This window comes from Diadema setosum, chromosome 16 (genome assembly GCF_964275005.1).
Source record: "Diadema setosum chromosome 16, eeDiaSeto1, whole genome shotgun sequence".
Classification (NCBI taxonomy): Eukaryota; Metazoa; Echinodermata; class Echinoidea; order Diadematoida; family Diadematidae; genus Diadema; species Diadema setosum.
In genome coordinates, this window is record NC_092700.1 from 20,578,608 (window position 1) to 20,599,459 (window position 20,852).

General features: G+C 35.8%; 1 protein-coding gene and 1 pseudogene across 1 annotated transcript; both read left to right on the plus strand.

Moving 5' to 3' along the window:
• LOC140239682 (uncharacterized) overlaps positions 1–15,180 on the plus strand; it is a 35,411-nt pseudogene extending 20,231 nt beyond the window's left edge.
• A 228-nt stretch (positions 15,181–15,408) lies between these two features.
• Positions 15,409–17,225, plus strand: LOC140239683 (uncharacterized). Its single transcript, XM_072319510.1, has 3 exons — positions 15,409–15,422; positions 15,764–15,929; positions 16,506–17,225. Exons 1-3 carry the CDS (start codon positions 15,409–15,411, stop codon positions 17,223–17,225), a joined length of 900 nt encoding a protein of 299 aa, XP_072175611.1.
• The last annotated feature ends 3,627 nt before the right edge of the window (positions 17,226–20,852 follow it).

Sequence of the window (20,852 nt, forward strand, 5' to 3'; positions counted from 1 at the left end):
ACTTCTAAATTTCTAAAAAAAAAAAAAAACTCACAAATTTAACCTTTCAAGGGGAAACCATTCTTTTTAAATGCTCTCAAACGAACAAAAGAAAATGGCTAAATATCATATATCATGTCTGCATAAAAGGTAGCTCCTGAACAAATTATAATCGTTGCTTATACGTCGAAGGTCTTGGAGAGGTCAAAGAAAATCTCAAATGTGTGACCATAATCATTGATTGTTATCTTATTAAGGGGGGGGGGGAGTAATGCTTGGGTTGTGGATTGGTTTTGGCGGAAGCTAAAGTGTACACTCGCCAGAAAATATATTGCATTTATTTAGGACATAATTAGGTCGTGAACAAATACCCCTCCCCCAGCGGCAGAATCTTCGGGAATGATGTTGGTAGGGATATCGGCGATAGTTGTCCAGTTGACTGGGGTTGCTTTTTCCTTAGTTTAATTATTATTTGTTATCTTTCAGTAATCTTTTCAGTGGAAATGCGAATTTCAAGTCATGAATCAAATGCATGTGTTAGCAGGGTGTATTATCTGTCTCGACATTCCTCAATAAACGTTGTGATTCCGTCGTAGCCTTAACACGTCAGATTTCTTTTCAGATTATTAATCATATCAATGACTTCAGTTCTAGTTAATGGAAACAGCATTGTTATTTTTGTATCATTACTATTTTTGTAAACATTTCGAATAAAATAATTTGAATAAGTAAAGTAAGGTCCACCACACGAAAACAATCATAGAATGGGCTATTAGTATATGAGGTTGTTTAAAACCAGTTCCATTGCGATAATTATGTTTATTTGTTCTTCCCCCTCTCCCTCCCCCTCCCCTTTGTATCACAATTCATCCGAATAGAAGCGTACGGAACCCGAATTAATCAAGATGCAATGATGCCACTTTTTAAGTTAAAGCAAAATCAAAAGCATTTCAAAATCATTATTATTATTTATTTTTTGAAAGGTTATGACAGGGCATTTTCTCCATCATTTGGTGTTCAGACAGATAAGATTTAATTCGACATTCTTTATTATTTTTTCCTTAATCTTGAGTTTAATCAATTGTTTTATTAAAGGTAATATTTGCTTGTGTTCCTTTTTCTATTTTGTTGTTTATTATCTATATCAAGAAGACCTTGATATCTTTATTTTTGTTGATAATTCCTGTCTAAAGAATTTTGCTCTCTATCATTTATTCGCATTCACCCAAAGTAGTCTTTATGAATCCATCGTGTCGTGTACTTTTTTGAGGCTGTTGTTGTGAAAAAGGAGAAATGAATTCAATTCCAAAGATCACAGATTCAACTTTGTAGTCACCTGTACTATATTTATTCAATTTCAAGAAATACCATCCGTAGAGCTGGTTGGCGGACTCTCTCTGAATGGCTTAGTGGTTATGGAGTCAAACCGGTATATTTGCTTCGATGGCTTTACCGTCAGAGCTGCTGATTTAGTCTGCAGAGAGCTCGGCTTCCCAGCGGTAAAAGATTATGCGGCTGAAATTTTTCAAGATACAGCAACATTGAACAGGACTCAATGGACTTCATATTCTACAGGTAGGCCTGACTGTAATATTCTTCGTAAAGCTTAAAAAACATACGCATGTGAAATGTTTACACAGTAATTCATGAATTTAAATATGAAGAAACAGGCGACTATACAAAATTGAATTTGCACGTGAGGTTCGGAATACTTGAGTAAAATTCTCGAGATAGGTCATTGCAACGAATTTTTCGCTGCCCCAACTTTCGATTCCCTTGGCGTGGCAAAATTGACGGAGATATGATAAACGTTTGTTCACACCGCGGCTAATGTCTTAAATGATTTTCGACATATCAATGCACAGGTTGTCAGCGTGAAAGAGTAAAGGATTGTCTATCAAACAAAACTAAGTGTCCCTGGAACAAGACCGTGAGACTCAGATGTCAAGGTGAGATCAAACATGAAAAGTTCTAGCGATTTATCAGTTTATTATGTATCTATGATGCATATTATATCATCTCTTCTTTTTTTTTTTGGGGGGGGGGGGCGGAAGAGTAATGTTTGTGGGTTTGTATATTTGACGTGTTCCCATCTTGCTCTTATAAAGTAATAGACATAAAAGCCAAGACAAGATGGTAAATACGATAAGATGACTGAAAGTAAAACATTGAAAACTTGTGAAAACAGAGAGATAAATAGCTTGTCAGAAATGGATTGATTTTTAACATAATAAGAACACTTTTGTCGACTTAACGAAGAACGTCATAATCACATGTCGCTTTGAAAGGACGTTACATTACGTGAATTTATCCATAACCGTTCTAGACGACTGACTGCATCTAAGTTACAAACCGACTGTCCGAATAATGGTGTTTTGTTTCTGTGATATAACGAACGAATAATTATAATGTTTTTATACATAACATATTCATCGTTTGCACGTAATGCAAATCCTTTGTTTTTGTTGATGTGGTGGTGCCTTCTATTGTTTGTAATTTTCATGTGTGACTGTGCACTTTATCATGGACATGAAATATTGTGCTAGCTTTAGACTTTTCACGAAAAATAAACAATTATACGAGACATATTAGGTTCCTTTAATGTTACGTCCAAAACCTAACATCTTTCAACCTTTAACTTTTTAGAACATGGACACTTGTGATGTGTGGTCCAATTAAAATACCATACAGATATTAAATATAACATCTTGATTTCGTCTACCACACCTATTGTAGTCTATAGTTTATAACTGAAACTGGAATGACATTGGGTTTATTCACAAGGTTTGAAGTGATTGTAGTTATATCCGCTTAAGATCAGTGTGTGAGGACTCTTATTGTTAAGACTCTCACTCTCAGCTTGTCATTTGTGAGACAGCCCCCTCCTACATCCATGTCCTGAAATGTTGTAAAGCTCTTCCGTCTTTTCAGATTATTCCGTTCAAAATGTAAGGTCGTCATGTATGTACATAATATGTATACTTTCTCAAACTAATCGGTCTGCTTGAAAGCACGGTTCGTTTAAGATAAATGGATTTTTTTTTTTTTTTTTTTTTTACTATTTCAACAATCGGGATTTTTTTTTTAAGTGATTTATTTTGCATTTTGTCAGCAGTAGAATGTCAAAAGTGTCGATCAATGACCATTCAGCGAATACGATTCACTTGTAGATTTTAACAATCACTTACTGTATGAACGCAGAATCTGGATTTCTCGGATGCTACCGGGAAAATCGTCGCTCCTTTCAGACTTTATATGTTTCTGGATTTATCGTTCATTCTGACGAAGAGTGCGTGTCTACCTGTAGACGAAAACCCGGAAACCATAACATTGCTATTGTCAATGAAAGGAACTGCACATGTTATCAATCAGAAGCGTTTGACAACTTCATTTCTGGCGTGAGCAGAGTCATTATTGGACACCTGAAACCAACGAAGAACTTAAACCCGGTCCGCAAATCCATTGTTTGTTTAACCGTGAGTGTCAAAATACATGTGACCTATGAAGATAGATAATTTCCCTTTTTTCGTTTTTCTCTCCATATAGCACTGTGTGCTTTTTATCATATTTGTAACATGTCAGTACACCAACGGCACTGGTATTCATACGTTGTATTACCCCGGCAATGATTTACCACAGCTTCTGAGATGATGAGTGTAACACGGAAATTATAGTACAGTCTGCTATGTCGAAATATTGGATCCCGTGAGATTTTCGTGCCAAAATTGATTTTTTTTTTTTTTTTTTTTTTTTAGCTAACTTGGTCAATTTGGGGGTGTTGAATCCAAAAAACTTTGGTTCCATTTTTTTCGAGCACGTCTTCAGCCGCCATTTTGAATTTCAATATGGCCGCCGTAGCAAACTGTATTTTGACCCAATTCTCATAATGTGAGCATCATAGAAGGTTCAAATTTGATGCAAAAAGCATGTTTATGATGTCAGACATTCTGATACACCATTTTCGATATTGTAGATTGTTTTAATACAAACTGTAGGCTGCCATCTTGAAATTCAAAATGGCCGCCATAGCTAAATGTATTTTTACCTATATCTCAGGTTGTAAGCATTATTGAAAGAATAAATTTGGGGAAAACAGCATGCTTATGATGCCAGACATGCTAATATATATATATATATATATATATATACATATATATATATATATATATATATATATATTTTTTTTTTTTTTAAATGGATCATTTTGGTTGGCGGCCATCTTGAAATTCAAAATGGCCACCACAACAAATGTAATTGGGCCTATATCTCATATCGTATGCAATGTGTAAGGTTTTATTCGGGGCAAAGACATGCGTATGCTATCAGACTTTCTGAAACATCTTTTTCTGAAACATCTTTTTCTGAAACGATGGTCCACTTTGATATCATAGGTGGCCATCTTGAAATTCAAAATGGCCGCCATACTAGAATGTATATTTGGACCCATATATCATGTTTGTAAACAATACAGAAAGTTCACATTTCGGACATAAACCGGGCTCATGATGTTGAACATTCAGATGAACTTTTCCCCTCCCTCAAATTGCAGATCATTTTTGAGGCTGCCATCTGGACATTCAAAATGGCTGCTTTTCAGCTAATATCTCTGGTTACAAACAACTGTTAGGCATATCAATGTTTATGGTGGCGTACAGTGTACATTCTTTTAAAAAACACACACACATGATTATATACATTTTGTAATAATGGATTATTCACATTGGCTGCCCCTCTTGAAATTCAAGATGGATTTCGTCCCATATTTGGTAATGTAAGATCTTTAAACTGCAAACTCAAGCATGCTGGAGCACTCGTGTCCAAGTCAGTCATTTCAATGAATAGTATCATTATTGCATACGCGGGACTATTTCCTGTAGACTGCCATGTTGAAATGCAAAATGGTTGTCATGGGAAACATTCCTTTAAGAGCATTGCATGCACTTGGGTAAAATTTGTGAATGGGAAATCATGTATTGTGATTCTGGTGTCAAAACAAATGACTTTCAAAAGTATCTCAATAACTGTGTCTGAGTGACTAAATGCTCCCATTTAGATGATTTGGTGGCAGAGCTTAAATAAACAATATTAGCCGTATACTCAAAAACTCATGGGATAGTCATTTAGTAAATGCCTTCTAAGCTCATTCCTTGCATGCGTTTTTGAAGTCACAGCACTTGTATAGGGCTGTACATAGGAGAGAATTGGTTCTAAATTCTTCCAGAAACAATGGATGTTGCATTTCTTGCCATCGAACATGATAATGAATTCTGTGGCTACCGTTGGTGTAGAATGCTCAAAGCATTTAATTGCACAGTTTGTGTATATCCTCTGGAAATAACTACATAACATTCCCCTGTAGTAGAGGCACAGATTAGGTTGTGAAAGTTTACGAGGTTTGTTCCCCTGGATGTGTTGTATCGAAACTCTACGAGGGCAAAGTGGGAGATTGTCTTGGTTGAAGTCATCCATGGCCAACTTCTAGAAGGCATGGACTGTGTCATTGGACATTCTGCATGATTCATGGCTTAGATAATTCTTGGTCCATCTGTTCTTTGAGACATCCTCAAATTTTTAACTTCAGCTGGCACCACAAAAGGCATGACCAAGCAGACCTTTGTTTTTCCGCAACAAACTGTAAAACGTAATCCCTTAACAATGTCAATTGTACTTTTATCATGTCCTTTTCCAGTGATGGAGCAGACAACATGCGATGCAGTAAGCAAAGAAAAGATCCATCAGGAGAATGAAAAATATTATAAATGTCAGTGTCTATACATGATAATCATCAATAGGCTTACAAGTATCTCTGATTTTCTCTGTTGCTCCTGAAGAAGCATCTAATACATGCAATGAAATGAGGATATCTGTTTCCTCGTTGTGAAGGGTGATAGCTCCCATGGCATCTTTTGTGAACCCTTTGTTTCTTTTCTTTTCATGATGTGGTATATGTGTCAGATGGAAGTGAATGCTCAGTATTTCAACTTTCAGGCTGATTATTTGGCTCAATTTTGTGGGTTTCTAAGGAATGGGTATGAAAAATGAACTTTTGTTAGTGAGAATGGGAGAAGGCCATAAAATCAGAAGATGAAGAATGATTGTGTAATTACTTAGAACTTATACCTTCCGATAATTGTTGAGGAATTCTAATGCATCCAAAGCGCCACAGAGCTGGGCTGTTATTGCTCCTTTGTAGTTTTAGAATCATTGGTGGTACTGCAGTGAATATCTTGGAAGTCTTAATAACTGAGGATGACCCACACAAGGGCAATCAGAAAAAAGCCTATTAAGTCCTTATTCATTCTGTGTTATTCCAGAAATACATCCAGCTCCCTGATGAGTTGCTTCAGTTTGTGGACAACAAACAGGCTTGTTAAAGGGATGCCTGGTAGGGTGACCATAATATGGCATTTTTTTGCCATTGCGAGACTTTTCCTTGTTTGTCTTCATTCTCTCTAGACAATATCAAGTTTTTGAAGATCACATTCAATCGTGTCAATGCTTGCTTTTGTACAAATATTTGATAACTGGGATTAAACATAATTATCGACGAGGCTCCACGATGCCAAATAATGTGTTGCCTGAGAGGCAAAAACAAATTAAGTGTGTATAAAAGCGCATAGCTATGTAGCGCGCAGTACGCTAACCGCATAGGCCTACACCCACCTAGCTATTATGGGAGGTGATGGGATGTAACGCATACACGCTTGCCCACACCGGTCATGGTATGGGGTATGGAAGTGGTATGCCCCCCCCCCCCAAAAAAAAAAAAAAAACAAAAACAAAAACAAAACAAAAAAACAAAAAAACAAACAAACAAACAAACAAACAAACAAAAAAGAAAAAAAAAAGAAAAAGAAAAAGAAAAAAACAAACACTTTTTGCCCCTCAGCATGGCTTGATGACGTCATTGGAATCTCGTCCTTACATTTTGAATGGAGAGATGGCTATCATTCTGTGTGACCTGGAAATGAATGTGATTTTAACTAGACAATTTTGTCAAATTCATCTTAGGCGATTACCACATATGTTTTTCTATGGCCACCATCTTGAATTTCAAGATGGTGGCTTGTTTATTGACCCACAATTAGGAAACAGCTGCACTGGAATGTTGGAAACCACAAGCATGTGCATTCTTGAATATTTGATGCTCTAATAATAATTGCAACCTGAGATATGGGTAAAAATGCTATGACGGCCATTTTGAATTTCAAGATGGCAGCCTACAAATTGTATCAAACAATCCACAATATCAGAAAAAGATATATATCAGAGTGACTGACATCACAACCTTGCATTTTGCACCAAATTTGAAGCTTCTACAATGCTCACCGTATGAGAAATGGGTCAAAATACTCTTTGCTATGGCGGCCATTTTGAAATTCAAGATGGCAGCCTACAAATCGTATCAAAACAATCCACAATATCAGAAAAAAGATATATCAGAGTGTCTGACATCACAACCATGTATTTTACACTAAATCTGAAGCTTTTACAATGCTCACTTTATGAGATATGGGTCAAAATGCAGTTTGCTATGGCGGCCATTTTGAGAAATTCAAAATGGCGGCTGAAGACATGGTCAGAAAAAATGGAATCAAAGTTTTTTGGATTCAGCACCCCTAAATTGATCAAGTTAGCCAAAAAAAAAAATCAATTTTGGCACAAAAATCTACTATTACTAGTACTTCAACATGCTCAAATACATTGAATATCAAAATCACATGCAGTGAGAGTTAACGGTTATTGGTAATACCTGTTATAAGAATCTTAAAGATGCTCAAAAAAATAACAAACAATTTTACATATTTTCTCCTTATACTTAAAAGCGTCCCCAAAAAGAAACGGTCATAATTACGTGGATTTTCATATGGTAGAATTTGTATATTGACATAATTCACAAGATTTCCATACTTTCTTTAGTTCTGTTATATCATCACAAAATTTGTCCAAACAAGTTAAATTTAACTGTTTTGAGGGTTGCGACAGCAGAAATAAGTAATTCAAGATGACCACAAATTACATATGAAGGGTTTGTTTGCAAAAACCGATAAGTCCATTTTTGAAGATTTTGAAGTACGATCTCTGTCATAAAGTACAAAATAATACCTTTTAAATGATATATTGGTCACTACATAAAAAGATATATTCTTTAAGTTATGGTCAAAAGAAGCAAATTTTTTCTTATTATTCTCTTTATTTTTCTTGACCTTTAATCGCAAATATCTCCATTTGGCAAATATGGACTTATCGGTTTTTTGCAAACAAACTCTTCATATTTAGTTCTTTGTGTTGTTTTGGTATTTCTCTTCATTATTCAAATTCATGAAATTCTTCCGTTGAGATGTTTTCATACAACTGATTGACAAATTTCCCTACATCGACGTAAATAAGAACTGAATTGATCAGTGTTTTAGTAGTAGCCATGATAAAAATCATGGGCGTACATACTCGAGCAGGATTCGAACCTACGACTTCCTGATCACCGGACAGGCGTCATCTCCACTAGACCACCGAGCTTAAGCCCGACAGTAAGTGTTGGTTCTAATCCTTATAGCATGCAGCGGGTACTGCGTAATTTTTCACATTCATAAATTTAATTGGTCCAATATTAGAACCAACACTTGCTGTCGGGCTAAAACTCGGTGGTCTAGTGGAGATGACGCCTGTCCGGTGATCAGGAGGTCGTAGGGTCGAATCCTGCTCTCGAGTATTTCTCTTCATTTTTCTTCTTTTTTTCAAACATTTGTTTATCGCATTTTCTCTCTCTTCTTCGTTGAAAGTCTCGATTGGGTTTTGTGAGAATCTCGGCCCTGTGTCTGATGGTTATTGGGACTCTAACATCACGAGCTTTGGATCCAAGATAACTCTTACTTGTGACGAAGGGTTCATTCTAACTGGCAGCGCGACACTGCAGTGTGATGTCAGACTACCTGGATGGTCGACTTACTTCCCGGTTTGGAACGCGTCTGTCCCGTCTTGCCGGGCAGTTGATAATGCAACAAACGGTTTGTCATACTATAATTCACCAGAAGCAAACTTTTTTTCTTTTGTTTAGTAATTAATACAGATACAAAACATGACATGTCTCATGACAAATGAAGAAAACAATTGTCGAGATGGCTGTTATCTTGATTTTGTCTTCTGGTAGCAGATAATCCTAACCCCATCCCTCCCACCTACAAAAAAGGGAGAAAAAGAAATGCCAATCAAATGCAAACTTTCTGTTAAAGTTTTGGGAAAACATAAGATTACAAGAAGAGGGCAGCACTGAAGACAACTTGCCCAACATTTGGCGATTGACTGACTGCTTCGTTGAATAAGAAAACCCACAGTATCTATATTTCTTTCGATTAAATTATCCATCTTTTCAACCATGATTTCCTGATTTCTTTTACGAAATATGCGTCTTAAATAATCGTGTGTCATTATACAATGTCGAAAGTGACGATTCTTTATCAGTGCGATGAGTCATTAAGAAGCATTGAATCTGAAAACTGCTTTTTACTCTGTATTGAATTATGAGTCTTCTTGGTAACATTTCTTTCCTACGAAATGCCAAAAGTGAATGTGCTGTGTGCATCTTTTAGCCACACTAAAATTCATCGCATAGCGCATTAGCCCATAATAATGAGAAAATGAATCTGATGTGATAATAGTGTTTTAAATCTCGATTTGTAGTCATATAAATACGCCAGCTCCATTGGTGGTTCACGTTTACGTATTTGTGAGTTTTGTTACAGATGATGAAAGGCACGAAGCCGAAATCAGCACATCACCATCACAAATTACAGTTTCCCCAAGTGAGTATGGCAAGGTGAACACTTAGCACATTATATGAACTGAAGTATTCAGTTTGCTTTAAAAATAATGAAAGTGTGTTTGCTTGTCTTTTTAATGAAACAGGGGCGGGTCCAGGAATTCCGTAAACGGGAGGCGCCTTAACAACATTAACAACTTTCCTTTTTATTTATTTATTTTTTTTTGTTTTACCAAAAAAAAAAAAAAAAAAAAGGGCGCGTGCCCGTGCAAACCCTCCTGGATCCGCCACTGGGAAATATAAACACAATCTTGTGACATCGTTTGTCTCTCTGAATTTTAAATGATTTTTAAAAAAGTAATAAATTCCAGATGTCATTTATTCTTGTCATCAGCCCGAACCACTGTTAATGATTTGTCTATCAGGAAGTGCACACTCTGCAATTAACCCAACAGTTATAAAACAGGATAATACTTGTAAGCATCCGGATTAGTTTTCCAGGTGTAAATGGGTGAAAACGTTGTACGATGTACAATTGGCCATTTTCGGGCTTTTCGATATTCAAACCCTTGTAAAATTGTCACCTGGGGGTGTTTTTCATGGTTTTAGGTATCATTTGGTAGGAGAGGATTGTACCTTTCAGAAAATATATACTTTGTAGTGTTCTTACTGCATTTTCTTTAAAAAATAATGCCTTGAACCTGAAAAAATTGACAAAAATGCATATTTTGGGAAAAAATCCCAGAATCACACGTCTTAATTTTTGTTCTAATGCAATTCTACAGCTTTGTTTTTCCTTGTGAGTAAGCCCACACACTTCAACTATTTAATCAAGTACTTCTGCCATGAACGTGTGTATCATTTATCTTATCAGGAAACGTTGAATTCACTTATGTCTGAAAAAGAACGTCTCTGAATGAATTATCTTTTCCTTGACGCCAAAAATTCACGAATACTATGAAAACATGTAAGGCCATATTCATTTAGCGTCTTATCCATACTACCATTCCATCAAAATTTGTGAGTGAGCTGTGTGAAATAATCGTGTGGGGGCTCATTATAGAAAATTATACTGAATAACCATCAGAGATGTTCAGTTGTTTAATGGTGTCATTAATGAAAGTGGATTATGCTTGAGATAAAAAGTGGTTATCAGTATGTCAGTGTGAGCCAGGCGACTATGATGATTGGCAACTTTAGTAGCATACTGTCCACAGAAGTGAGTTATGGTTGAAAACCCGAATTGGTGAATGTCTCTGATCAAAACGAATGTCCCTGATTGAAAGTCTCTGAAGGGATATTCCCTCATCTGACACTTTCGCACTGCATGATACTTTATTTGCGTGCTTATTTTACGCACTGACGAGCCGACAAATATGCCCACAAATCTTGAAAATGTGAGTAATAACAAAAACTTTCCTGGTGTTTGTGCCGATTTATTAGAATTATTATTCCGTAGATTTGCCAATCAGTATCATTTGTGAAATTATGTATTGTAATCTTTGGATTAGAGGTAAATTAAAAAAGGATAGACAGTAAATATGTAAGAATCTGCACGAAAATCAAAGACCGCACGTCTCTGAGCAAAATGAAAAACGTCTCTGAAAATTACTGTTTCTTGAAATAAAGACATCCACTATACAAATTATGAGAACATTAAAGTAAATTTATGTCTGGATGGGCTCAGTTAGTATAATAGGAACAAGTAGAACCAAGTTAACACGGGCGTGTTGTAATATCAAGAAAAATGAAGCTTCCTGAAAGATGTTGAAAATATGTAAAAGAGTTTCAAATGTAAGATTTTCTGTTGATTGAGCAAGTGTAAACACATTGCCAGGACAGAAAATATGTTTTATGACTAGTAATATGTCAATAGTCTATGATTATTATGTAGTAGTCACTTTAGCTTACGTATTTTTTGTGAGAGAGGCAGAAATGTAAGAAAAACAGGTTTAGGTTAGAGACGTTCTCTGAACAAATAGGATCTGCTCTCAAACCAATATCAATGACCCACCATGGGGAATTGGTGCCTATGTTTGTAGCACATTGGTTCCTCAATCCAAATATAATGCCAATATCTTGTAAAAATCAAACCCATTAAGTACTGATAAGCAAAGATGTTTACGTCAGAGACGTGACATTGAACGTTTTACACATTTTCAACTGCTACAATAAGGAGTAGATCTTTCATTATTCCACAGTATATGGCCCTCGTACACATACATCGTTCTAGGTAATTTACGCAATCTAAAAACAATGTTGATTTTATAATTTTGATCAGAGACGTTCATTTGTGCGTACATTGTTCTTCCAGTGCATGATAAATTTATTTTAATATCAGTTTAACTCTATCTTTTTTTTTTCTTACAGCAAGATGGGAAGACCGGATGGATTATAAATGCTCCGAATATTAGAATTTCGTCCTGCTCAGGATCTTTAGGCTCAGTCATGTTCATGGAGCCTACAAGTTCCAGACAACGGCCGTGGTACTGGCAAGACCGGACGGACATTTTGGAGGTGCCATCTGTTTACAAAATAATGACTATCCCAACCCCTGTTTCAGGTAGCAAGCGACGCAGTCGATACCATGCACTGATTGAGGACATGGAATACCAAGTGGAGGGGAAATACAATTCAATGTTATAATGCGGACTCTGTTTTTAATGCACATCACTACGTTTGCTTTTGAGGCTGTAAAATCTGAGGCTTACACGCTAAGAAATAAATGTTCAAATTTGCACCTAATTTGTAACAATAGCAGCACACCTGCGGTGTATACTTGCACCCTTAATTGTGCTTAATTGCACCCTTAATTAACTGCCTTTTTGAAATTTTGCTAATTTCTGCAAACAAGTTCTCGTACAGTTGATAAGAATATGCAAATGAGTGAGCTAACCATGTCATAACCTCACATAATTTTCCATTGATCGTGTACAAAAAAAAATAACGAACATTCAATTTTTTCTGTCTTTGAAATCTGAAACATGATGCTATTCCTGGTTGATTACCTTCAGAATAGTAATCAGTTAGATATACCCGGATTAAAGCCGCGGGCATAATTATGTTTGAATGAAAAACTGAAAATTTCAAAAGTTTATGTGCAAACATTATGGCAAGTTGTGAGGGAATGACAAGCTCAATTTGCCATTAGCATAATCATAATGACCGTTCAAAAACTGTTTCCTGAAAAATTAGCGAAACTTCAAAACGTCATAACTTCATTATTTTTTTTTTCTTGAGCCCGTAAGATTTTATTCTTTCTTATCAGCGGCTAGCTCATATTTGGGCTGAATTTCCCCTGTAATGACTCCTTTTCTCTTAGAAGTAAGGTGAGATGTTCTAGTGGTATTATTTTTGAGGTTTGTAAGCCAAATACATGAGAAAAGGAAAAATACTAACATCTATGATGAAACAAGAAAATGTCTATTAAGAATGTCCCTTTACTTAGTTTCCTCTACAACACTATACTTATGTATCGCCTTCGAGTAGAAAGAAGGATTGATAGGTAAAATGTGATATTGTAATGTTATCATTGTCAACCTCTTGAAAGAGGTTTTCAGTTCATTTTTGGTCAAACGTTTGCTGTACCACTCCGTTGATATTCTTTTGAGTTTGGCGTTTACAATTCATATCTGCCATAGTATACAAAAAACACAGCGGAATTTGATGCTTCTAAGATGAGTATAGGTTAATTACAGCTTTCTGAGACGACATCATAACAGTGGCCCAGGTACGGTCCCTAATAAAAATCCGAACTGGCCTGACATACACATACAATCATATTTGAGGTATAGTGGTCAAATTAAAATAGTATTCGTGTTTACCTTTGTTATAGATTTGGACTACATTTGAAAGAAAGCATATACAATATTGATAGCATGTGGGCACACCTCGCTAAGGGTCTCCTACTGGCGTTCTGCGTGGACCTCTACGGGCACTCCCGCGACTCACCCGGAAAATTTTTGGTCATGCTCAAAACTTGGCTGCGGTTAAATCGGACTTGCGTGAGCACTTCCGGGCATCTACGCGCTAGATAATGTCAGGTGCGGACCAACTGCGGAGAGCTCCGGGGAGTAAATTTCTTTCCCCGCAAGTCAAGCCGCAGAAGTTCCCCAGTACGGTATGACAAGGCGTGAATGAAAATTGCAAGCATTCTTGTTCGCCCGCTGAAAATCTTCTACATGCTGGAAACTACCTCAAGCCCGCGTAGTGGTGTGACACGGCCTTTAAGAATATGTGGTACCAAACAACATTATGTTCTTTGCCGCCATCATCAGCCTGAAGTACTTGAAACACAGGAAATCATTTTTTTTTTAATGGTTTGCCTTGCAAAAATAGAGGGGCATAGAGGCCCATTTTTCTTTTCGATGTATGATTTTATGGAAACGTGTAGACTACACGAGTATAATGCCCAAAACAATGCGTTATCTTGAGTGTGTGCACATCGTACTCCCGTGTTGTCTTCTTTTAAATAATAGACGAGTTTCAGGCCACTGAAGAATGGACGGCTTTGCAAGAAACAGTGGACACAGCTTTTCCAGGTGAGCTTCGTGTCGTAATAAGATCAATCTGTTAAAAATTCTCATTAGTAATTATATGTCCGAAACCCTGAAGAAAATGTGTAATGTGTCAATGTTGGTACGATTAAAGGTTGTTGGAGGACGGTATTGCAAAAACTTTTCTTTTCGTATTTTGATTTTCATGAAATCAACATGTGCACTATTGATATTGTGAACTTAATTCTTATGGAGTGCTGAACGAGGTGATTTGCTTTATATGCGATAAATTTGCCATTTCGACAAATTCTTCCATTTCAAATGTTTTGCCTTTTTTTTAAGGATCAATAATTTTCAAATTTGATAAAAAAATAATATTGCGTATTTACTAGACTTCTTTCACCCGAGAAGATGAACTGAAGAGCCATATTGTTTAACAAAATTTTATCTATTGGCAGTTCTTTTACCGTTACGCTGGTATGATTATGGAAATACTGGGACTATAATGTAAACAACTTTAAACTTTGGAGCTTTACAAACTTGGTAATAAAAATGTGGGAAATTCAATGTCTGCATGTTGATCAGACATCTAAGATAACCTGTTTCTCTATTCAGTAAGGATCGGTTTCTGCACATCGACATAAAAGGAATACAATATTAATCACCTGCACGTCATACTGTCTCAGTACCTTGTGCCCCATTTATTCCCTGTCCATTGGTCTGTGAGTGAAATTTGTGCATGTTGGACTCATTAATGTAGAACCGATAAAAAGAAACTTGACACCGAATAGGAAATGCTAAAAAGGTTCATAGTATGTTTGCAAGCATTCCATCATTATCTGATGACGAATTATCGATTTGATGAATTCTGTTTGTCAGTTTCTGGAGACCTGGAGACAAAATATACTGCACTGATTATTGGATCCTCTGTCTGTTTCGCTGCCTTAGTAATCGCCATTTTATCTATCGCTTGGTGCAAACATCGCTGGAAAAAGTGAGTGAGAGCACATTCTTTTCCATTCATTATCTGGAGTGTTTACCCCTTGTAAATAAATGAATGAATAAATGTATATATATATATATATATATATATATATATATACATATATATGTACATATATATATATATATATATATATATATATATATGTACACAGATAATGCTTAATAATTACAATGCAATATATCATGTATTACAAATATTGACATAAAACGACAAAGACGCTCATAAAATTTGAAGACAATAAACTGTTCCCCGCGCTGCTTCAAGCACAACAGTTATTCAATGAAAGGACATGGAATTCAAATAATCTTTCAATGCGTTTAAGTTAGCACTGAGAGTAAAAGTACTTCATGTTTACTATACATTATTTTGAAGTATGAAAATTTTGTTCCAGAAATCTGCGAAGAAGAAAATGTTGATTATTTGCCAAGATTTTTTTTTCCACACGAATCTGTAGTTAGATCCTATTACCCACGACGTATACTCCCCAAAACCTTTCGTCTGGCATCGTTTCTTTTTACTCAACAGAAAACATAGGCACCCAGAAAATTCAAATAAATCGGGTACCCACTCTTTGCATTCTATCAATACCGACGCGATGCATCGCGCTTTGCCGGAACAACAGGAAAACAAAACTGACGAGGTCACAGCTAATCAGGAAGAAGTGCACCACATCTACCAGAACTCTGCAGAGGTAGTCACCTTGGATTACATTGTTAAATATAGCAGGTCGTTACTTTCGAACGGAACTCTCTGTAGTATTAAACTCCCTGATTCCATACCGAGAAATATACTTGACCTTTAGAATAACGATTTTTTTCTCACTGCAAGTGTTATATTAACTGTTTTTATATAAGCAAAGTTAACTCTTAATTCATATTCAAAAGAGTACCGTATGCATTTTAGATGCTCTACTTTGAATTAATCACACTTTTGTAAAAAAGCTACCAGAAATGTGATTTTTTTTTTTTTCGTGCTTGGTTTCCAGGTAAATTGTCACTCCAATATCACGTGCTTCTACTTTTCTCTGATACACTACACGGCACTGATATTTATTAAATATGTAGTTACGTAGGCTGAAACTTTGTGGTGCCATAACGAAATATTCGGTTGATCAGGACAACAATACTCATATCAGTTACCATGAGGTATACACATTTTTTTTTTTCCAAACACAATGCGCATCTCTAGAAATAGACTTAAAAGTTAATGTCAGCAAAGAACACCATGCACCAACATGCTGCCCTTTACTCTTTATTGTCCTTGATAGGATCACACTCTTGGTTGGGAAGTGGTTAACGATCTACCGGACAAGATTTCGCTGCCTCTCCGTGACGTCATGCTCCACCGAGATGGTGAAGGCATTGCGCAGTATCAAGACATCACATCTAATGTCAAGGAAGAACAATATATGGACATGACAGGAAATGAGCAGAAAAAGGAAGATGTCAAATTTGTTCAATATAGGAACTTGTCTACAACTGAAGACGACATTGATGGAAACGGTTACATGATTTCCAACGTTGGTCCACGCAGACCTATGAGTTGCGAACAGGAAAAGATTTGTTATATTAACTATATTCAGTCCTGTGGACAAGAGATCAACAGAGATATATCAATCCAGTTCAGACCGGCTGATAACGCTGGTAGATGTGAGGTCACTGAACGGCCAGTACACGAAGATGTTCTTTCAACTTCCGACCAATCCGCACCCATCAGGGAATCGCTACATGGACACGAGTACGCTAGTATCGAGGGAAATGATAAGCGTAACCCTCTTGCGATAGGTCTGGACAATTCTCTATATTCTGTAACAATGTTCTCCAGCAAGCCAAAAGAAGAGCGCGAGTTAGACGAAAATGGGTATCTCGTTCTTGAAGCATGTGCCAATGAAATCGTCGAAAATCAGTGTGCGAACATGGACAAAGAGGAACCCACCACAGCGTCTTTATATGAACATATGCTTTTCCCCCAGAACAAATCTCTATAGGCAAAAGAATTCCAACGCTCAACATGAAACAAATTGCAAAGTGGGAGAGCATTGATTGTAACCTAGAAGTCTAGAGAAGCTTCGATTCCTCTCTATGATTCATTATGGAATGAGTTGACTCACGCAAGAAAGTTCTGTACACCATTCATGCCTAGAATTCCTGTCGTGGGGAGGGGAGATGGAGGCAGTTTGAAAAGGCTAGCTATTTGGATACCGTTGCTGGTGGCAACCTTTTCCCTTGTGGTTCATGAAGCGATATTTGCTGTCCTCATCATGAATGGGCAGTACGTTGACAAACGCCCTCATCTCCTTTTGAAAGACACTGGAAACTGATGAATAGCATAATCGCATGGTCTCAGAAATGAAAATATGTCAGAGAAGTAAAATCTTGACGGAATATAAATAATTATGGTTCTTATTCCTAGAGCAGAGTAATTATTATCTATGAATCACTGCTGTAAGACACTAAAGATATATCTGAGAGCAGCAGCAAGATTTATTGGGCACTCGGAGCAGCTGCAATAGCTACAGGAATAACGATGACCTCAGATTTATTGAATGACATTTGCGCATTCTTCACCATAGACAGCATGTAAATTACTTTGAATATATTGTTGTATTTAATTTAATCTGTGTTAATATCTTAAAAAACAATTTTCTTCATTCTATTCACATTCAGTATAGGGTACTTTAAAGAAATGAATGGAATCTCTTCAACAATTACAGTTAAAAAAAAGAAAGAAAGCTAAAAAAAAAGTGTAGTCTCAACCAAGATCATCCAATAAAAAAATAGAAATTCTTCAATTTAGTAGTCACCGATACTTATAGTAGGACCTAAAAAGAAAAAAAAAAGATATTATCCTGAATAACGGAACATGGGAAGTGTGGCATGAACAACAAAGTAAAGGAGAGAATAAAGCGTTAAACTCTAAGCGTGGATGGTCACAATACTATTTGCAGATATTATGATTCCATTGTCTCACATCTGTCTGATTCGCACATCAAATTATCTTGTATCGTACCAAGCAGTGGTTAACCCTGAGTTTTTCCAGGTAAAGTAGTGATAATTGGTAAATCATTATCGCCAAATTATATTTCTGATGAGGGAAATACAATATCTCATTTTGATCATTAAAGAAAATTGAAACAATTTGTTATAATTGTACATATTCAGTTGCCAATAGTTTTTTTTTAAATCTGTGTATAAGAGAAATTAGATACTTATTAATTACCATAGAATGATAGTTACACCATGTGCGTTACGTTTTCCCTCAGTCTAACCTTAAAATTTAATGTGCCACATTCGCACGTCTGACTCAGTCGACGGCGTGCCAACTTCGCATATTCTGCTCAACAAACAAAGCCGCCAAAACCGATCGATAAATCGCTAATCCCGCGGTACAATGAAAGCGTTTCTCGCCCTTTTGTTCCTCTTACATATACGGCTTGCATTCTATGTGATGATTGACTACCAAGTGATGTTCCCAACTAGATTTGCGTGTACATTTTAAGTTTCTGTCACGGTGTTATGTGCAAAAGTCATGCCTTCACAGTAATGCAGCAACCTGGTCATTTACAAGAAAAATTGGAAACAGATTTGTCATACAATTTATATGGAAGCAAAGTTTGGCATTCCTCTAAACTTTGCTCACTATTACATCCAGCTTTACATAAATTTGTAGAAGTTATACAAATTGGAAAAACAAAATTCTTTCGCAAAACATTTCTACCTTCGTGTCCCAGAATAACGTGGCACACAGGGGGTTTCCACCATGGCACATAAAGAGTTTTAATAAGCGTTTATATATTCTATTTCAACATATTGTTTTAATCTTAGTCATATATTTTACACAGAGTGATGAAGATTAGTTTACACAATAAGATAATTATGTTATGTATCCTACTTGCCATGCTACCACTTTCATTAGAAAGAGCACTGATTTGACGTTATAGATGTTGCACCAAAAGTAGAAATATAGGTAATAGGTAGGAGAGGTAAAAAGTTGCTACAGACAAAAGCAAGTGTTGATCACAAATTTCCGTGTACCTGTTCTTGCCATTATAATGATGGTTATAATAATGGCCATCCTCAACTTTCATTTGAGAAAAAAAAAATAACCCCAGAATGAATTGTTTCTGAGGCTGAAAAGTTTAATCTAAAGTTTATATTTTTCTTTTCTGAAACCGAAAATTATTGAACATAAGGTGATATTACAAGCCAGATAATATATACATGTACAATAATTGGAATGACATAATTTGAACTGACGTAATTTCAACACATTATTTTTTTAAAACATCAAACGAACACAAAACGTATGGAATATGCATATAGACAATTACATTTTGAAGGTTGGCATACGAATACAAAAGACAACATATGGTAGAATGGAAGGAGTACTCACAAAGCAAATATGAAGAAACATTTAATTGCATAAAATGTTACGTCAAAATTACGTGTTCAAATTGTGCTATAGGTTTAGCCGAGTAGCTTACTGTTTCATTTTGTGATCTATATTTCAGTCCAATACACCTCCATTTGTGTTTAATTCTTTATCATGCCATCTGTTTGTACTCACAAATAAAGCTGAAGAGGACATAAAAGTCAAAGGTTTTAAATGTCTGGTTCCATGCGACATCCTCTGTCATCATTTATCTCCAAAGATGACTAAACCCAACAGTACATGTCAGCGTTAAACTACACTATACCAGGATATCTATCTGTCTATATATATTCAATTCAATCTTTATTTCCGATTCAATATATAATATACAAAGTATATGTGAATATGAGCAAATTGTACAAAAAGTGAGTTTAAAAACAATGGAAACGACAACAAAACAAAGCGAGATTATGATAAAGACAAAAGAATTAAAAAAAAAAACACATCGGGAAAACAGATATCACAGGTACACAGAGAACAGAAACTCATTAACATTATGTGTTTGGTTGACCGGAAAATGGTATGCGCGTAGTAAGCCAGAATAGGCTTGTTATGTTGCACATACCCCGCGTTATAATCATTTGAAAATTACTTTAAAAAAAAATCAAATTAATCATAACAAAAAAGAGAAAAACATTAAACACCATAATACAAATAGAAGAAAGACCAATGCATCCATACATAATAAGCCAATCAATACTTACTAATCAATAACTTCTTGTACTGCCTTTTGAACATATTATTAAACTGTGTATTGAATTTGCTCAGTTCTAACGTATTCCATAAAACGGGACCAGTATGACGTAACGAATATTTAGATTTATCGGTTAAAAAACGCCATCGATGAAAATGATTTGACGATCTTGTATTGTAATTATGTACATCAGAGTTCACAGAAAACATGTTTTGTAAATAAGGTGAAAGAGTTTTAGCATGGAAACGTTGCATAAAGGAACATATTTGCATTTTATTCAAATCTTGCAATTTAAGAGTGTGTAATGAATTAAAAAGTTTAGATGTTGAAGCTCTATAATCTGACTTTGTACAAATTCGAATTGCTTTCTTTTGTAGTATAAAAAGTCTTTGAGTATGGCAAGAATACGTGTTTCCCCAAAGAGAATTGCAATAAGATAAAACAGATAAAATATAAGCATTATAAAGAGCAAACAAAATGTAACTTGGC

Coding starts and splice junctions, on each gene's coding strand:
- LOC140239683 (XM_072319510.1), top strand. Junction 15,930..16,505: donor TCTACCAGAACTCTGCAGAG/GTAGTCACCTTG, acceptor TGTCCTTGATAG/GATCACACTCTTGGTTGGGA.